The sequence below is a fragment of the Xiphophorus hellerii genome, chromosome 8 (genome assembly GCF_003331165.1).
Source record: "Xiphophorus hellerii strain 12219 chromosome 8, Xiphophorus_hellerii-4.1, whole genome shotgun sequence".
Taxonomy (NCBI): Eukaryota; Metazoa; Chordata; class Actinopteri; order Cyprinodontiformes; family Poeciliidae; genus Xiphophorus; species Xiphophorus hellerii.
The window spans coordinates 10,585,638-10,605,470 of NC_045679.1; the positions used below are offsets into that span (position 1 = coordinate 10,585,638).

General features: G+C 35.8%; 1 protein-coding gene across 1 annotated transcript in view; it reads right to left on the bottom strand.

The window, feature by feature from the left end:
* The window catches only part of epha5 (EPH receptor A5), a 64,775-nt gene extending 46,526 nt beyond the window's left edge, over nucleotides 1-18,249 (bottom strand). The window contains exons 1-2 of the mRNA XM_032569959.1: nucleotides 17,947-18,249; nucleotides 8,517-8,581 (exon numbers count right to left, since the gene is read on the bottom strand). Of these exons, the coding sequence (XP_032425850.1) occupies nucleotides 8,517-8,581; nucleotides 17,947-18,046 (165 nt within the window). The 5' untranslated portion in view covers nucleotides 18,047-18,249. The remainder of the gene's footprint in view (nucleotides 1-8,516; nucleotides 8,582-17,946) is intronic.
* Nucleotides 18,250-19,833: the final 1,584 nt, after the last annotated feature.

The following is a 19,833-nucleotide window of genomic DNA, read 5'->3' on the forward strand; positions in this document are numbered from 1 at the left end:
ATTCTGCAAGTATTCATGTGTGCTTGTATATCTGCATCCCTACTAGCGTGAATCAGACAGCAGCATTAATTTCCTCCGAGGGTCTCCTGGGATGTGGCTATTATCTGCGTCACTAGCACTCTCCCATGGCTAATACAGGCGCTTCATCATGTCTCTGTAATATGGCCAGAGGGACGAAACTATGATCTGGTGTTATAGCTTAATAGCCTATATTAATCAATCCTTGCTGTAGCCGATCTGAAACCTTCTGTCTCCGTCTTTCCTCTCCGTCTTGTTCACCATCTGTCTGATTTTGAGCTCGCATTGCACCGGTTGAGTCTTTTGTTTTCTGGTTACGATTAATCAGCTGCTCAAGCATTTCTCCGGGTAATTGATTCACTTAGACATTTCTGTGTTGCTAAATTCACACGCTTTCAAGATGGCATTCATAATGTCTGCATAAGCATTTCTGTCTTGAAAAATAACTTTTTCATCATTGAGAAATTGAAAAAATTTTGACACTTTAGCAGACAAACGTGGACCACTTCAGAATACAAAACTAGACTAGCACTAAGTGTATTAAGTTGGCGGGGGTCTACTTAAGTATGATGGGGAAAAGAAAATTGTATGCACGGGTATGCGACCCCCTGTTTCTTCCTGACTTTAGCCCAGTCAGTCCCACTGCAGACATAAGCCTCTTACTGGTTAGATCACACAGATCAACCAGCCTGCCTTGAGCTTTGCACAGCTTAAAACACAATCCACACACACATACACACAGTTAGTGAGCCACCCGTTATTATTGGCATCTCAGCAGGGTATTGAACAGATGACCTTCTATCATTTTTTTGCCTTGAGCCAAATGGATTCAGTATCCATGAATATCCATGAATGTCATTACAGAAAGTCTTCAGAATCTTCAGTCTAGATTCTGGTTATAAGATGCATACGCAATATTATACATGTGGAATTTGGCAACTAAAGTGCAAATATTTGCTTAAAAATAAACAAACAATTTATTGAGTGACTTAAATGACTATATTTAGTACTCTAAAAATTTTGACTTTGAGTTTATTCCTATGACTGCATATGTCTCAGAGGTCATTGTAAATTATGAGGAGAATTATTGTGGTCTCACAAATTTATCTATGCTTAATGTAATAGAGGGAGAAACGACTGAAATTAGAGAATCAAAAACATGGTGCTATACAAAAAAAGTTTAAAAATACAGTAAACAAAATTAGTTTAGCACAATAGTGAGATAATTTTGTGGATGGATAGATTTCTGATCATCAAGAAATGATCAGAAATCATTTCTGTTTGTTTCTCCATTGCTAACGGAGAAACAAGCAGAGCCAGATTCCTATGTAAATGTGTATATGCACATTTCCACCTGTCTCTGACATTAAATTAAATCCTATTTTAACTATCCTGACATATTTTTATGATGAAATTTTGACTTGATAGACTAAGATTTTCAGCTTAGAATGTTTATGACGAGCTTGCCTGCTGTCAAATCAAACCGAGGACAGATGTATACTAAATGAACACAGAAAAAAGTTGAACTCAGTCCGAGAGAAAGATCAAAAAGCAGATTTATAGATGTGGTGAAAGAGAACATGAAGTTAGTTAGTGTGAGGGTAGAGGATACAGAGGGTAGGATTAAATGGAGACAGATGATTCGCTGTGACAACCCCTGAAGGGAAAAGTTGAAAGAACAGAAGAAAAAGATGCAGTTGAACTCAGAAATGACAAAGAGATTTTTAGATAAGTCTCTTTTTTCCCCATACTGGCTGGAAACACCAGAAAAAACATTGTAGAAAAAAAATAAAAAAGAAAAGTATTTTTATTGGGCCTTGCAGAGAAAGAAAAGCATAGTCTGGTTGCTCATTTATAAAAGAAGATGTCCTGGGAATATTTTTACATGGTTATTATTTATGGAAATAATAAATTACTGAACTGACTGAGATCTATGCATTGGTATAAGTGTTTACAGTTCTGAGAGGTAAAGAGAATCACAGTCCTTATTGTAAATTTAAGTAGCAATAGTCGTAATAGCAGCTTGGATTCTATGCTGCATCAGCAACAATCCTTTTATGATAGGGACATGGTTCAAAAGATAGCGCAGCTTATGTAAAATAGTGCTATAAAACAAATAAATAAAAAATTTAATCAAATAATATTAAATAATATCCCACACAAGAACATGTGATTAAATATGTGTGATATATCTTATTCAAAAACTTTTCCACAACCAACTTTTAAAATAAAAAAGTTGCTCTTTTGTCAAAGCAGAATGAGACCAAGTAAAATGCCTATCAAATTCAGATAAGCATAGTAAACATAAATAATGTCTATAGATAACAGATCAAAATATATTATTTCTAGTTTTACAAGAGAAACTCAGTCTCTGTTTAAAGACCATGTTAAGGTTAATTTGCAGTTTGTTATTAATGCAAAAATCCGATTATTTTTTCTACTTTTTGCATAAATGGGATTCTAAAGGTTTGAAAGCTGAGGCCATGATCCACATGTAGACTTGTAGGGAGAAGGGCTTGATTAAAAAAACATTTTGAGAAAGCCTGCAATGCAGACATATATTTAATTACCTATTCAATGGGCGTATTTAATAGCTAAAAACTCTGCAGTCATACTTGAAATGAACAGTAAATAAACTCCCCAAACAAAACCTAATAAGCAACATACGTGCTTCACAAAAACTGGAAGCCATAAAATTTTTATTCATATTAAATTCAAGACAAACTGCATTAAATATGGTCAAACTGACTTCATTTTCTTTTAGCCAAACACAACAATGCACCTCTTTCTTGCTCTCCATTAGGAGCAGTCTGCATATTATTGGGGGCTAAGGTTGTCAGATGTCACACACACAAAGACTTGCACACAGCACGACACGACCAGCTAATATAGAATATCAGGACCACCAATGGAGTTAACTTTGTGCTGATGAAGAAAAAGCCTTTACAAAGCAGTTCATTTGATAAAAGTCCATCACATTTTGAAGGCTTGGGGAAAAGTTTTTCATTTGTAACTGTCAATAAAAGTTTGGTTACTCAGAAACTATGGGATTTGATGTGGTGATTTTTTTTTTTTATTCCGAATTACACCTAATTACATCTGAACGAATAGCATAGTACTGCTATAGCATGTAATAAAGGTAAAATTATGCTTCAATTTAACAAAGTTCTAAAAGCCAATAGTATAACTGTCAGTGGTGATAAAGGGTCTAAATATATAACATTAACCTTCCGCATTGCCTCCTTTGTACTTATTCCCTCCTATCCCCCCTCTCCCTCCACACCGCGAACACAACAGTCCCTATAGGCTTCCCTGCAGAGCCTCATTAGTCTGTGCGTTGAGTTTTTCTTACTTTAAAATGTGTGGCTGTGCAACACTTCCATCAGCAGACCCCCTGTGGCTGCGCTGAGTGCTCTCCCAGCTTTAATTCTATAAAGCCGCCTGCAACTTATTATTACCACCCATTACCGTTGACCATCGTGACACTGTAATAGAACTGTTCCTTTGGCTCCTTACGCAGACAACACCTCACCTCGCCTTTTTCTATTTCCGTCCGCATCTCATTCATCCTTCGTCTCGTGTGTCATTTCACTGCTTTTTTAATTTGAGTCATGTCTGTCATCTGTTCCCTTTTGTGTCCCCTGCATTCTCTGTTTTAATTATCAGATCTTAGGTCTAACCTAAAAACACTACTCAAAAGGTTTCCTTCACCTCCACCCTTTTAAGACTTCTTGTCATCCAACATTTTCAGTCTCTGCTCTTTTTTTGAGTCCTTATATAAATATATATATTTTTTTTTTTACATTTCCCTCAACTACTTTGTGTTATGTATCCTGCCAATCTCTCCCATTTCTACATCATTATTTGTTTGTTTTTTTTATTTCCGGTAGCTCTAAACTGTATCCTCAAACCTACTGCAATACACCAAGACAAATAAATATAAGAACGTAATGAAATCTCATTACGTTCAGGAGCTCCACTTAAATTAAAAACAGAATGATATTTCTCATTAAAATGCAGCCTATCTCATAAAGGTTCAGGGTGACCAGTAGTGTTTATTTTTTATATTTATAGATGATGATACAGCTGACAGGATGACAACTGACAACAAGCTGCTGCCTAAGCATTTAAAGACCATTTTGGGTAATAGGGGGGAAAAGAAATTGTTCCAGATGAGACAGAAACGTTATACAAGAATTTGTAAATATTGCCTTCCAACACAACAAGCACTACTGTAGAGCTATATATTGACTATAAGAGGCTATTTCATTCAAATATACAATAAGGAATGGGTGCTGTGAAGCAGACATAAAAAAATGGCTTCAAAATAAAATCCCACAGATTTCAAATGGTTACACCAAAACTTTATAAAATGAAGGCTAATTGCCATGTTGGTGGTAACCTGCATCACAGTGCTGTTCCAAACACATAGCTTAATCAGACCCAGAGATTTGTAAAACAGTTTAGTTTAATCAAATTGTGATTCTATTTGTTAAAGCACATATAAATTAAGTATTTTTTGTAGTTTTTCGGCATTGTGACCACCTTACAATTACACAGGCATACAATCTGCAACATCCAAAGTGGTTAAACCTAGGCAGAATTGTTTTCTGGCTTCTATACATTTCTTCTAAGAGTTTGCTTTGTCTTTTTTATATATGAAAAAGGGAATTATTAGCTTAAAATACTGAAGATGGTGTTTTTCATCTCTTGTGAGCTTATCATAGCCTTACACCTTTAGAAAGTGAAAACAATAACCGGGAAAATAAATCTGAAAAAATAAACTTTTATTCACCCTTTTTAAGATGGTCGAAAACCGGGTTCGCTTTCTCAACAGTGACACACAGCTGGTGGCAGTGACATTCGCCAACGTTTTGCACATGTTTCTGGTTTGTACAGTGTGCTCAGCATATTTTATGCTTGCCTGTCCTCATCTCTGCTCAATTAAGCACACTGAATCGGTGGAGGCGCTGGATGAAACAGACCTTTATGACTAGATGTTCAGTCAAGCAAAGCACAGATTACATCAATTTAGAATGAATTTTGCCTCTTTTGCCTGTCTTGCACAGCTAAACTGATGGGCAAAGGAGGGCAAAATGATTCACTGATTATCTCACAATGACATCAGATGGATAGCACAGATGTTGCTTAAAGAACATAGAAACACTCTAAAGGGATACACAGAAGGAAATAGACTAGCTTGGTTAGATACTTCATGCATAGTGTGGAATGTGTGCATTAAATGTGGATAACCATTTGTCAAGCTTGTTAAATAAAAGGCTGTGAACCTTGCCTTCCAGCATTCAGAGTTGTGAAACACTGCCTCTTCATTCTGTGATAGTAAGATTAAACATTAGCTGAAGCAAATCTGTGCAAAGATTGCCTCATTAGGTGACATCGTGGCATTAGAAAATATTTTTAGAGATTTGTTTTTCAAGCATTAATCTCAATATTAGTGGTCAGATCTGATCTGAATACAACTTTAGTTTTTGAATCTAGTCTTAAAAGACAATCTAGGCCTCTCCCATCATCTGTCAGCCAACCGTCATGTTTTTCCATTCTTATAGTGAAGGTTTAATGGCAAACCTGATATGAACTAAGCCTACCAAGCACATTTCATCAGTCTTCTTTTGTCACCACTACATTCAGAGTCTGCCTTGTTGCAGGGCCTTTACAAACCCCATCAGCCATCACCTATTGATGTTTGGATATAGAGTGAAATGGTTTGGGGATTTACTGAACTGATGGGTTACATGGGAATCAAACTGACAGCAAATATAATCTATATTGTGAGATCTATTTATTTTATGCCGTCTCAAACAAAGAATTAAAACCTTTGTGAGACCAAACTAATAGACAAGTTCACCTCTTCCATCACTGACGTATGGCAGCAAATTGTAGACTCTACTTTAAACAGAACTTTAATTCTTGAAGCCAAATAAAGCTTTTCTTGCCCCAAGTTTGAGCTCACACACTTCAAATGACAGTCTGTCACTTTCTTACAGTCTGGCAGCTCTCAATCTCCATACCATGTATCCTGGTATTCTCTCAACTTTAAGCTCATCTTATATCAGACCTCAGATTGGTATATCACATCTCTTGGGACGTTATTTGCACCATGATCCTTGAAGTGATGATTTATTAGTCTTTGTCCATCATAAAAAAAATTAATAAAAAAACTTCCTGATTGTTTTTTTTAAAGTTCAAAAGCTGTATAAAAATGTAAAAATATAAAGTGTAAATGAAAATGTCTGATATGAAGCTGCACTATTTTTTTTCCTGTTTTCTTGTTAAACATGGTGAATATTTGCCACATCAAACATTGAAAAAAGACGCCAGAGTTAAGCAAAATTATGGTGTACAGTGCACAACTGTACAAATGATAAAGTGTAATTTCCGGAAAGACAAAACAAAAATAAAACAGGCTATCTGGAACATGCATGAATAGTTACAACTGAAGCCAGAACATCTATGACAGGTAACACAATTCAAGGTGTTACTTTCTTAGAAAAAACTACATTAAGTCTAAAGCAAAAAAGACGACAAGAAAGAAAAAAAGGACACAAGATCCTTCACAAAAGCAGCTGTGACGGATAACAATCATGAAAAGATAATTTCAATTTTTTTAAATTATTATTTCTGCTTAACATTCAGGCTATGGATGGTAAACTTGATCCCATAGTTGTACTAGGTTATAAATCAGAGAAAGTTCAAACAGTAAAAGCAGTACATGGCTAAAAATCTAATCTATTATCGTCACCAATGTGACTCTTCAATAAAAGGTGCTTTTATAGTGTTGTTTGTCCATTCCAATTACAATTCCTTTTCTCTATTCATTTTTTTGTTGTTGTTATTGCTTTGGTCTTGGCAAGCCTCATCTGTTAGACAACTAAGCAATTCCCTTGCATGGCAATCCATGTGCAGAGCTCAGATGGAGATGTATTTTTATAACAGTGGTGATAAGATCATACCAAAGCAGGGGACAAGTTTAAAGCTGCCAGACTCTGTAAAGTAGAATTGAAGTGATAAAAAGTTTTGGTGCCACTTTGACAACTTCTTCAGCCAAGACTGGAAGTGTGAATACGGACATTTGTTTGTGGGGGGGGGAGTGGGCTACAGATGGGATACAAACATGAAAGATAAACTGCAGTGGCCAACTCTAACTATGTGCCATTTAACACACCAAAGAGGGATTATTACTCTGTTGGTGAGACGTGTTAGAAAATATAACCCCTTCAAATTGTTAGGCTTTACATGTTTTGTATTTGTCTTGGGTTATTTGAGGCATATTTAAACATGTTTTATATTTTTAGAAGGTGATAAAAGCCATATTGTTTATACATTTACAGAAAGACAACTAATTTTTTTTTTTACTTTGTTTGCACATCCATTTTATAACACAAATTAAATAGACAACGACCTAATATTCTTCTTAAGACATAGATAAACGTGAAGAGATAATGGGAATTTCATTAGGAGATTTCAATACGTCTTGGGTCTCATTTCCTCTCTGTCTACCCTCAAGTTATTTATGTAGCTTGGATGTCAGAAACACACACAGACACACACACACACCCGCACACCCCCACTTAACATAATCACTTCCTTATTATGATTGCACCTATGTCTGCTTTTTCAGCATTATCTTTCCCATCTTACATAGTGTACAGCCTCAAAGTGAGCCGTGATTTGAATATCAAGAGGAGATAAAACAGCTCGGTCAGCACTATTGGTCTGGTGGGTTCCTCCTGCTTTAAACAAGCAAATGCTACGACTGTGACTAATTTTTCACATGTATCAAATGGAAATGCTAAATAATTGCTCTAAACCAAATAAAGAATTACAAAAAATTTTTCTGGTTGAGTAATTCTGTTCCAAGCAACCTGTCAATATTGAAGGTAATATTTCTCCAAGCACCACTTCTTCATTTAAAAACACTATATTATAATATAATGTGAAATTACATTTTTACCACTCTAGTAACTCATTCTCTAATTGGCCTTCACTTTGGGAATTCTTGGAGATGGATATTCAACTTCTGGCTTGAGAATAATCTATTCCACGGTGACTTTCAATATCTTATTCATGAATTCAATTTAGCCTAATAATGAAGTAAGGGTTTTCAGAAATTAAATGACCTTTAACCTCGACAAAGCAAATGAAGCATTTAAAATTTAAAATGAAATGGGAAGTAGGTACTTCTAGGTATGCTTTAGCTTACCCAGAAACTGAGAAACGACTTTGAGCTCATGACTTGAAGGTCACTGCTGAAGAATATCAGCAGTGACCTGCTAAATAAACATCCTGAAATAACACAAAACACATTTTAGCTTCATACGGACCCATGCGCTTCTTTAGAAATAATGGTATGCTTAGTGAAAACCTGAAATAATTTATGTCTTCTGCACTTCACTTAAAGATAGAACAGTAAATATTAAGTTGAATAAAATTGGACTTATGAAAAATGTATTTCATGCCTCTGGAGTAATTTGACTCACCCCATTCTTTGGATAAGCCACCCAACCAAGGTCTCCCATCACGGAGCGAGAATCCAGGAGGTTCACTTTGTTCAAGAAGAGAGAGAAAAAAATAACACAAACATAAGTCTTAAATGTATGTGGGGGGAAAAGAAACAAAGACATCAAGAACTGCAAATATATATGTTTTTTGTTATTATATTAAAAACTCTCGCATTAAATGGGACATTTGCATGTTATCCAATGCAGACATGGACTTATAATCAGTTCTAAAGGATAAAATGTTTTGTTGGGATGTCTTTTAAAAAATACATACATTTTCCACTAGGAGGAAACATATTTCAAAAACTCAGTTGATGAAGGTTGAGGACTGCTGCTGTTGAATCAGACGCTGAGTAGAGGGCAGATTTGAAAGCTATACACCCTATTAAACTATGATCACAATATCAGTGTTAGCAACTGCAAAGAATTTACATACTTGTTAGACTCTTATATTTGAGTTCTGCCTATCATATATTTAGCTGGCTGTAGTTCAATTTGAGTATCCTCCTGTCACCAATGCCAATGTCCCTTTGACTCTTAACCCCAAGTTGTCTCTTGATCTATGAGTTTGTGTGAGCGTAAATAGATGAATATGCCTAATATAAAAAAATGTAAGTGGACAGGATGACTGGGAAAATGCTCTGTAAATTCAGTCTATCTGAAGGCAACAGCTTTTTTTCAAAACAATCTCACAGAAAGAGGTTGGGACATCATACGCAGAAATAGAAGTAAGTATTGAGACCTTATAGATTACTGCAACTTATTTTGTCATCAATAGTATTGTAACCGCATGTTTTTTTCTAATATCATTAAGCATCGGTAGTTTTACATGCAAGTTTTGCAATAGATTGAACTTTGATTGAAAAGCTATGCTTTAGCAAAAACATGCAAATAAAAAAAGATATGCAGCTATTCTTTCAAGCAGAAGCAACATTAAATCTTCCACCTGTTTGTTTAAAAACTCCAAATTTTAATGCAAATACAGTAATTCAAACATTTCACCAAACCTTCTTAGCTCAGTCTCTCAAATGAAAGTTGTCAAGTGCGACTACTTGACCGGTAGCAGCTGTACAGTCACTTATCTCGTCTACCTGCACAGCCTGAATGCTTCTTCTGCAGCAAAATTACTCAAGGTCTTGGCAAAAAATAGCATCTGACTGTGATGACCATGACCTCATAGTGGGAGGTTTTAAATGCACTTTGCTAGACTTCGAAAGTCAAAGTGAGTATGTCATCCAGCTGCAACTTGTCTTTGCTGGCTGGTGGGTATGGCTCAGCGCACATTAACGAACAGACAGGTCTCGCTGTAAACACACTGGCTGTGGGAGAAACAGGCAGGTGTAAAGACTTAAGTGACTTTGACAAGAGCTGAAGCCTTTTTTTTCCAGATGACTGGGTCAGGACAAACTCTCAGCAGCAGCTTAACGAGTCCCTCATAAATTACAGACAGATGATGAATGGCTATTCTGGCGGCTCCAGACTTTGTCTCTGTTCCCGCAGCTTGTAGAGTCATAAAACCAACCCATGTTCTGAAGTTTAGTTTGCTTTATCTGTTCTATGATAATGTTTGTGCAATCCAGCCATAAAAGTTCTGTCATCTACACTCAGATATGTGATGAATTGAAGCAGCTTAAAACCGACATGCACTGAAAAGAAAAACTAAATGTACCAGGTTCTCTGTCTTAAGTGGTTTAAAGACTGTTTTCCTCTAAACCTTTTTGTCATGTTTGAAACTTAAATATGCATTAGTGTGATTGTAATACTTTAAAGAGTGGGGTTGCAATTATTAATGTAAAAAGCAGCATTTATTGCAAAAAAATGACTACAAAAAACTTAATTGTTGACATGGTGCAATTAATATATTTAAATGCAATAAACAGGAAGTGGTGGGGCCAGGAATTACTATTGTCTGCCAGCAAGTTGTATACAAATTGTGCAAAGCAGAACGGTCTTTCCACAGAGCAACAGGCTGTTAAGGTTTGAGGTGTTTAAACACCCTAAATTTGTCATTTTTATACAACAAAGGCAGCAAATACCATCTCAGTTATGCTTGTTACCATGTTAGCAGCAGTGGCAAGTAAACAAATAACATTGAAGTTGCCATTCAATCTGCTTGAGGGTTTTTGTTCCCTTCTCTTCTTCTAAGGAATTTGGTTTATCTCTGCTCTGCTCTTGATAAAAATCTGAAATACTTATATTGGTTAAACCTTGAATGAATTGTTCAAAACTAAACTAAAGGGATGTAATGAGATCTCACCACACAAGTTTCCATGGTATGAATTGCCAGGATATTTTTTTCTGTTAAAGTGGTACGTTTTCTATTCAGTGTCAATGTGTAACTATTTCTGGTGAAGAAAATGCAATTATTATTATGGGCCCCAGATATGACACCCAATGCTTTTAGCTGGGATTTAGATATCCACGTTTCAGACTATATTATAAGTAAGTCTGACACTATTTTGATGTAAAGAAAAAAAAAGAAAAAAAAAAGGTTTTCAATTACCTTGATGTAGACTAATAAACTAAAAAAAGAAATTGGGATGCTATTTGAATATGTTGTATTTGTAAAAGCACAAATAGGAGCACTAAAAAAATGCATATTTGGCAATATGACAATCTTAAAATTAATAATAGCAATGGATTATATAGACATCCCAGCTAAAATACAGCTTGTTAATTAAAAAAATTTAAATTTGTTTAAATAAAAAAAACTGCTATCTGTTCAGCAGCTTCCATGCTTGACCCCAGGCACTCGCCTTTTATCAGTCTCGGTAAATACCATGGTCTTAAAAGGCTCAAATTTAAAATCTCTTGACATTGCCCCTCCTACTGCTCCTCCAATTTAAAGTCTTTTTTTATATATAAAAAGTGGTCTCAGTCTGGAACCAAGTTGCTCCACAGTCCCATTGCTCCTGTTACCTGTTTAAGCATCACTCTTATTTTTCTTGTTTAAAAGAAAAAGTGCACACTTACAGTTTCCAACACAGCAGCTGAATTCAAGACTATGTCACTCTCTGAGCTGCAAAAGATTGCTTTTTCAGCTTGGAAAAGCATGCTGTGACAATTAAGGCAGCGCCACCCATTATTGTTGTTTGAGTGTTTAGCTTTTCCAAAAGTAAAGCATGCCGAGCCAATAGCTCAGATAATTAGCCAGCTATTGGCTTTCAGTGTAACTCCATAAACAACAAAACAGCCAAATGTGATGATACTCTGTGCAAACAGCCAGTTTGCATAAGTTAAGTGTCAACTAAAACAATTCATTGTCTTAGTTGACACTAAATAAAATTTTATGTTTTACTATAAATTTCTTCATGTTAAAAAATAATTTAAGATGAACTTTTATAGATACAGTCTCTTTCATCAGTTTCCGCTGTTCTCAACTATATGTCATAAACATTCTTGTATGTGTAATAATCAGCATAAAACTCAAGCAGCAGCATTTTAATAACTGTCGTAAAGAAATATAGATAAAGTGCTTAGATCACTTCTACATTATTTTTTTTTTGAAAACCAAAAGATGAACCCTGCACAACATTAGAAATATGACATTGTGATAACTTTGTGGATATCATATTGACAATATTGATAATGATTAACCTGCATTTTTCTGTATAATCTACACTTTGGTAGTTAATTCACCTTGGTCTCAAAGACGTAGATCAGATGTGGATAGAGTTTACATGCAAGGCACATGAAATATTATAGTCTTCCAAATTTTGCATTCAAGAAGACCTTTGCGATTAATATTTTGCTCAGCTCTAAATTATGCTAAGAAACAGTGGTGTTTTTACTCAAGGTTGTGATGCCAGGAGAATCTCTTATGGGCACCAAGCTACTTGGCCCTTTAGTTGGTCTACATGCCAAATTAAAGTAAAGGTTAATCACAAAACAGTTTTAAAGAATCTGTAAATTTAGAATAACACAGTTCAGGTTTACTAAAATACTGAAATTATTCCAGGTGGAGAATTTGAGCTAATAATTGGAAAAAAAGAAACATATTTTTAAATGTACAAACAATTCACAGTGGAAATTGTGAAGTGTAGGCATTGAGGTGAAGTTCACAGGTGAATTCACATGATGCGGTAGAACATGTACTAGTTCAAAGTAATGGTTAGCCACAGCCACTTCCTTACATGAGTTGACATAAAAATGCATCATACTGCCACTGTGAATTTGGTCAGTTTAGTAACAAAAATCTGTATTTAGTAACTGGTGCCCTGAAGGTTGAAACATTAACTATAGGTTAAAGATACTTAATTAAAAACCAAAGGCAACCAACCTGCTAGGGAAAAAAATGTCTAGAATCTGAGGTAAACCCAAAATTAAAACCCCTAAAGACTAGAAGTAATGCATAACATTCATAACATTAATTCAATATTTGCAAAGCTTATGAACATCAGGTGTATATAACTGGACAGCAGTTTTGTTTTAGTTGTAGATGCTGTGATAAGCACTGTGCAAAAAGAACAGCCAAACCTCAAAAGTAAACAAAAGGAAAGCTACACATAAAACACCTGCAGACAGGAGTGCAGAACAAAACAAGGACAAAGCTAGCACTGTAACAAAAGCACACTTCCCCCTCACACACTCACCGCGTCTTACTGTCTCCACAGCTCTGCTGAGAATAATAAAAGATGTCCTTAGGAGGCGATTAGACACCTAATTAGGCCATAAAGAACAGATAAGTGATACTGAACTAGATCATAAGGGATACGTTACCTCTTTCATTCTCTCTCTCGCTCTCTAAGGATAAAACCAGACAAGTCGGAGCTCAGAAATGACAAGCATCTACAGAACGTGTTATTAAAAGTCATCAGTGCTGAATGAATGGAGCGACTTAAAGTCGTGAGCGACATTATTTCAAAGATTGAGATTTGAAATATGCCAAAGAGTGAGATTTTCTGCTCTGAATGTTAAAAATTCTCACTTAGAATACAGTTAACATATGAGCAATTTTGATACTCTGATCAGTTGCAACTTTACCCACGTGATTTTTAACAAGTTCTTCCTTGTGAAATATATATAAAGCCACACAATTTATTTTTTTCCCTCAACATATTTTTTTCCAAAGTCTATTTCTTCCTATCTTTACCTCCTGCTTTTGGATTGTAGCATTTACATGCTAGCTTTTATTGTTCTCGGCTAAATGGTATACTCTCCATCTACTGTGTTGTATGCAGACAGGCAGATATAAACGTCTCTCAAACCTGTTGTGATGAATTTTTCCCTTCCCCCTTAATTATGTTGACTCACTAATGCAACAAATAGTGATATTTTTTAATGCTTCTAATATTAACAGTCTAAACTAGAAAGGAAATGGGCTGTATTTTCAAACATCCTCTAAAATTAATCAATTTCAATAAGAATGGATTAGCTTCGGGAGATGAAATTAATCACAGAAGTGTGTACAGTTTTCCTCGTAATGATTCGTCGGGGGATTCATCACTACAGGAAACTGTTTCCATTAAAAGAAGCATCAAGATTATTCTTCTCATTTGATGTTCTTTTGGCTTCCAACAAACACAAAAAGACCATGGGTGCATCTCAGCAAAGCAGAATATAATTGAAAAGTTAATTTATTTCAGTAATCTAAACTAAAAAGTGAAACACAGTCTCATTATCCACAGAAGGGTATCTGAAGTGTTCATCTCAGGTGGTTTGTAATGATCATGGCATTATGTAGAAGCCGGACCACAAAAGGTCAGAATCAGGCAAGCATATTAATGGGAAGTTGAGTGAAAGGAAAAATTGTGATAGGAAAAAGTTTACGATGATGAGTTGAGGAGCTGAGGTATTTGCTGATTGAATCTATATGTTTATAAAATAAATACATTTCTAAATGATATTCTAACTCGATGAAAAACATCTGCATATGAGACACATTCCCTTTGTGAGGGGATTCACTTAGTTCTAGTAGCACATAAAATGATAAAGTTATGCTAATGTTAAGACAAAAGAGTAAGTCCTCAGAGTTGCCAAAGTTAAGATTTCTACAAAGATAAATTTTGTGATTGTATGTTACCCAAATGTTTTTAACCCTCTTCAATTACAATGAATCAGTCAAATGAGAAAGCAGGCTGATTTAATTATGGGCTGTGCTCTTCCCTTCAATTATGCATGCAATTCTATGATTATCCATCACAGTGCAAATATCAGTCAAATTAATCTTTAACTTGTGTTGAATATCTGATTCATGAATAAAAATACTTATAAGACACCCAATTTTAAAAATAATGAGATAGAAACACTGATTAAGAGTTTATAAATTTGGACAAAGTGTTGACTAAATCCTAGATGAAAGGATCGAATGTAAGTTTGCTTCAGAGCATCTCTTTGTCTCTTTACGCCATTGCATGCTGATTAATCTAAAATTCTGAGTTGTTGAGAACAACAAACCCCTGACGGGATAAAGTGCATGTATTTTTTTGGTGAGACTATTTTTACACCATTCAGAACGGTGACAAACTCATCCTATTAACTACGAAAAGGTAATTCCTGAACCCCTGGTGGAATAATTTCAACCCTTGGGAACCAGAAACAAAGACTTAAGCCAACACAATGTCGCAGGACTCCTGAAAGGTGCCCCGCAGACCCCCATCCAAGCTGTTTGAAAGACCTCACATTGGGAGTCACTTTTGTCAAACTAAACTTTGACCAAATAAATCCATCATTTGGAAGAATACGCAGGCTGATAAATGTTCCTCATTTCCCGGATAGCGTAACGCTGTTCAACAGCTCCGAACAATGGTGCCATTAAAATGCTGCTCACTGTGCAGACAAGAGACTCCAAACAATAGTTTTCCCTACTTTGCAAAATATTTCTATATGTACTTCTATGAGATTATCGGGTGATGATAACTTTGACAAAAAAATTGCCACAGTTTCGAGATGTTATCACAAATTAGTATTGAATTTACTGATGACATTTCCATTGCATGATTTGGGAATATTGTGTCTCTCTAATTGGCAAACGACTCTTGTTGTTTGACACGGAAGTGAGCATGTGATTGGTAGCTTCCAATTCAACAACTGAATCAAGCGCTGCGTCACTTCCTGAGCTACAAAATTACACAATATAAATCAGATCTCATCAGCTTTGTCATCAGCTTTTTAGAAGTCTGCAAGTTAAATGGTTGCTTAGCAGCATTTACCTTATCACAAGGCAGATAAAAGAAAAAAAAACAATAACTGCTTTTAAAAAGTTCATGTACTGTATGTCTACTTACTAAATGGACCAAGTTTATGTTTTGTTTTCAATGTTAATTTCCATCATCTGCTCATAATATATAGCATAACGTAACACTTAATGAAACACTGAAAACGTTTAGTTTCCTTATAACAAGAAAGCTTCAAAATAATAAAAGTTTGGAAAATGTCAGTTTATGGTTTTCTTTCAGAAAGACACTTAAAAAGAATGGAAAACATAAGTGCTTCATAATGCCCCCGTTAATATCCGAGATGGTAACACCAAATGCAAATAATGTCCAGGCCAGTTTATGTAGAAAGGAGCAGTAGGAGAAATACGTTTTTTAAGGATAATGAACCCCTAAACTTAAAAAAAAGGATTTTCAAAAGATATTAATTAACAATGCATAAAATTATTAAGACATAAATGAATAGTTTTCAAATATAATAAGCAATATTGAATATCAGTTATATCATAATGACTAATTTATTTTGACAATAATTCCCACCTAACCATCATGAATTAACTGAAGATGTTCATTGTGTATATTGGTGGTGTAATAAATGAATATATCAACTTAATCTAAAGTTTAGAACTCTGATAAAACTTGTAGTTGAGAAGGCGCTTCTGTAGCAGCAGTAGGTTTATATACAGCTTTAGCTCAATGCTAATGCCAAACCTGCATGCTTGCAGCACGTTCTTAACCCCGAGGCAGTTGCTGCCAATAAAAGCCACATTTTAACTGTCACTGTCAGGAAAAAGGCTTTCTGTTAGAGATCTGCAGATCAGGCTTCTGCTGACCAAAGGACTTTAAGATATAAAAGAGAAAAACAAATATGTTTTGAATCCAGCAAAAAGTGAAGACATCATGAGATCATCCTTATTTTCTTTTGCCCTGAAGCATATGCTCCTAATCATGATATGATTAATAATAAACTGCATATATGCTGAGCATAAGTAAAGGTATAGAGAGTTTAATGAACAAAAAAACTCAACTTCAAAGTCAGACCTGTCAATGGCAAACAAATGTGCAGATTCTGATCGGTAAATCTCTAGTTTAGATAGCACCTAGTAAGGTGGAAAACTTGAAATTGTGACATTATTGTTATGACATATTGAATCTTTTTTTTTTTATTACAATCATCATGAAGATCCCACCACTCTTCTTGAGCATCTTGTTCGGTATCTGGATCTGAAGCGGGCATAAAAAGGCAGGCGAAATCCTCCCACAGGCCAGAAATAATATTGGCAAGAAGATTTTGATAGCATGCAACCTAAATCAGTACAGTCTACCACATGTAAAGTCTATGCAGTTGAGTTTGATTGTGGTGCACAGAAATTGCACTGGCGATTGTGATGATATTTATTGTGCAGTTTCATCATTTTGTTTGAGTGGATCCGAGAGATCTGATCAGATGTTTCATGCTTCAGCAACAAATTCTTGTTTATTGTTTTATTAACTAATTTGGCAGATAAGGAAATTAAAAATGTGTAAATTTGTTGTAATTGTGCACAATTTCTGTGGAGAAATATTGACTTAAACATAATTCAATTAATTTTGAATTATTTGAATTCAAAATCAATTTTGAATTAATAATAATCATAAATGATTATGATAAATGTATGGCTTAAATTCTAACAGTTTGCTTTAGTAGTGTAAGACCTGTTATTGTAACACACCGTAACCCAATTAGCTCGAGTAGGCATTTAAGAAGTGGGAAAGAACGGGGAAATTAATATCATTTTAAAACTTTTTTTATGATATCATGATGATGTAAAGTCTGGAAAGACAATGTGCGAACTGGCAGAGTTACAACGGCTTAAACTGAGCAGTTTATATGTTCTTGGAAATTGTTGAGGACTGATCCAGACATCTCTGCTGCTTCATGTCTCTTTGCTACCACGTCCAAGTACGCTGGTTATCTGACAGGGACATGTTCTGTTCAAAGGTCCTTTTTTATTTCTGCTTTTATCGAGTCGGAACACACAGTCATTAGAGGCTAAAAGAACAGCTGTCATAAATTTACCTGGTTTAATAACACCGGGAAACCCCCCCTTCTTTTGTCCAGCAGCCATATCAACATGAGCCTGGTGGTTAAGAGGACTTGAGAGAGACCGCAAACCTTTAACCGATCCGACTTTTCAGAGCCAATTAACGCCTGATTTAAGCAGCGCGCTCAGGATTGGTGTCAGTCACCCCAGAGCGCGTCTGCCCCGCTTTACCTTCATTTGCGGGGATGCACCACGCTCCAATCACTGCCAGACTCCAAGTCCACGTCCATGCCACCGGCCGAATGCCACAACTCCTGCAACGAGATTGCATGGCGCGTCCAAAAACAACAACAAAAAATTAGAACAAAAATAAAAAATTCAAAGCCGGCAACCGTGGCAGGTCGTCCCTAAACAAGAGCAGCTTCAGTCAGAATCAGACGGGAAACCGTGAGAAAACCATTTGTATTGTTCAACGTCCGCTCGCGCAGATTGGAGCTCATGTTCCGCTGCGACCAGAGGACGGTAATGAGGAGCGGAGTGAGCTCTGGTTTGGGGAAGGCGGGCAACGCGCCGGGGGGCGGAGTAAAAGCGCAAGGTCTCTCCAATCACAGACCACCCACAGGTGAAATCCGCCGCTGCTGGACTGCTGTCCAAATGATCATCGATTCTCAGTCCTTTCCACTTTAGTCCTAAGCCCATTACTTTCTTGTTCCATATAGGTTACTCCATCTCTCTGACTGGGTGTATAAGAGCAGCGGTGAAAAGCTTTACAATTTGCTGAGTCTTACAGTATAAGCTGCCATGGTGAATTAAATAAAGGGCATTACCTGTTTGAAACTGATAATAGAATTATCACATTGTCTCATAAAGTATTTATGGTTTTGCTTATTAGTCCACGTGAAGCAATTATGATTAAGAAACAACCTTGCTTATGTTTTTGCCCTCCTGTGAAGAATTATTCTGAGTGGAAATATGTAAACTGTATTCTTGTAATAAGTCAAACTACATGTGTACAAAAAAAATATCAATTAAAACTACAGAAACTAACTTAAACTGCCTTGGAAAGCTATTTATAGAATTTAACTTTTACATGTTTTTTGCATTTCAATCAGAAATCTCATCTTAGTGTCACTTTGTGTGACGGACACAAAATGTAAAAATGTTGTCGAGTTTCCTCATCTGCTTAGCGTCTGCTGTTGTTTTGATTCTGTTTTCACAGCATAGTTAATATTTCTGAATATGTTTTGGTTATCTTCCTGGAGCTTACCCCATCAATCCCTCCCACGCTCTTTGTGTATTCCCACAGGCACAGCCTTACATGTCCATACATGTATTGATTTGTACCTCGCTTAAAATGTATCTGTATCCCTGATATCCCTGATTTTTTTGTCACCCATGTGAGTCCTCAACAGAAGTACAACTCCCCCTTTTGTATTTTGCCTCAAAGTATCAGCGTCCCTACATGTCATACCAGGGCAGTGGTATATTGTAGTATATTGTAGATGAGTAGGGGTCTGATCAGAGCAGACAGCAGGTGTGGAGGTGGTTCTGATTTGCCAGAAACTGTTGTCTTGGTGAGGTGCAAGTTTAGTTCTATAAAAGAAAAAAGCGTAAGAAAAAATATGCCTCCAAAGCACTGTTACTGTCAGATTGCAGTGATACATTTTCTCCTTTTGTTGTGTGGGGAATTCATTCTCCTTGTCCTTGGAGGTGTTGGTAACAAAATGAGGTGAGATTTATTTGAAATATTATCTGATCTGTAATTATGAGGTTTGATTGTATTAGGTCTTCATTATGTGCAAGAGAAGGCAGGAAATTGGAAACACCAAAAACTGTTGTTGGATGTCAAAATAGAAAATTGGGAAACTAATTAGAAACACATAATATTATATCAAAACATTAATATCCTGACTGGGTCTTGTAGAGTCACACAAACTGATATCACCAAGCAGAATTATTACCAAAAACTTACAAGTTAGTTTTGCAAAAATATTTTGGGAGCTTTCATAATTCTCAAACTTCTTTATTATAGTTACTCTTTTTCAGAGTATTTCTGTTTGTTTGAAGTCATCCTTATACATCTACAAAAATACTGTCATCTGAAAATGAACCGTTAAG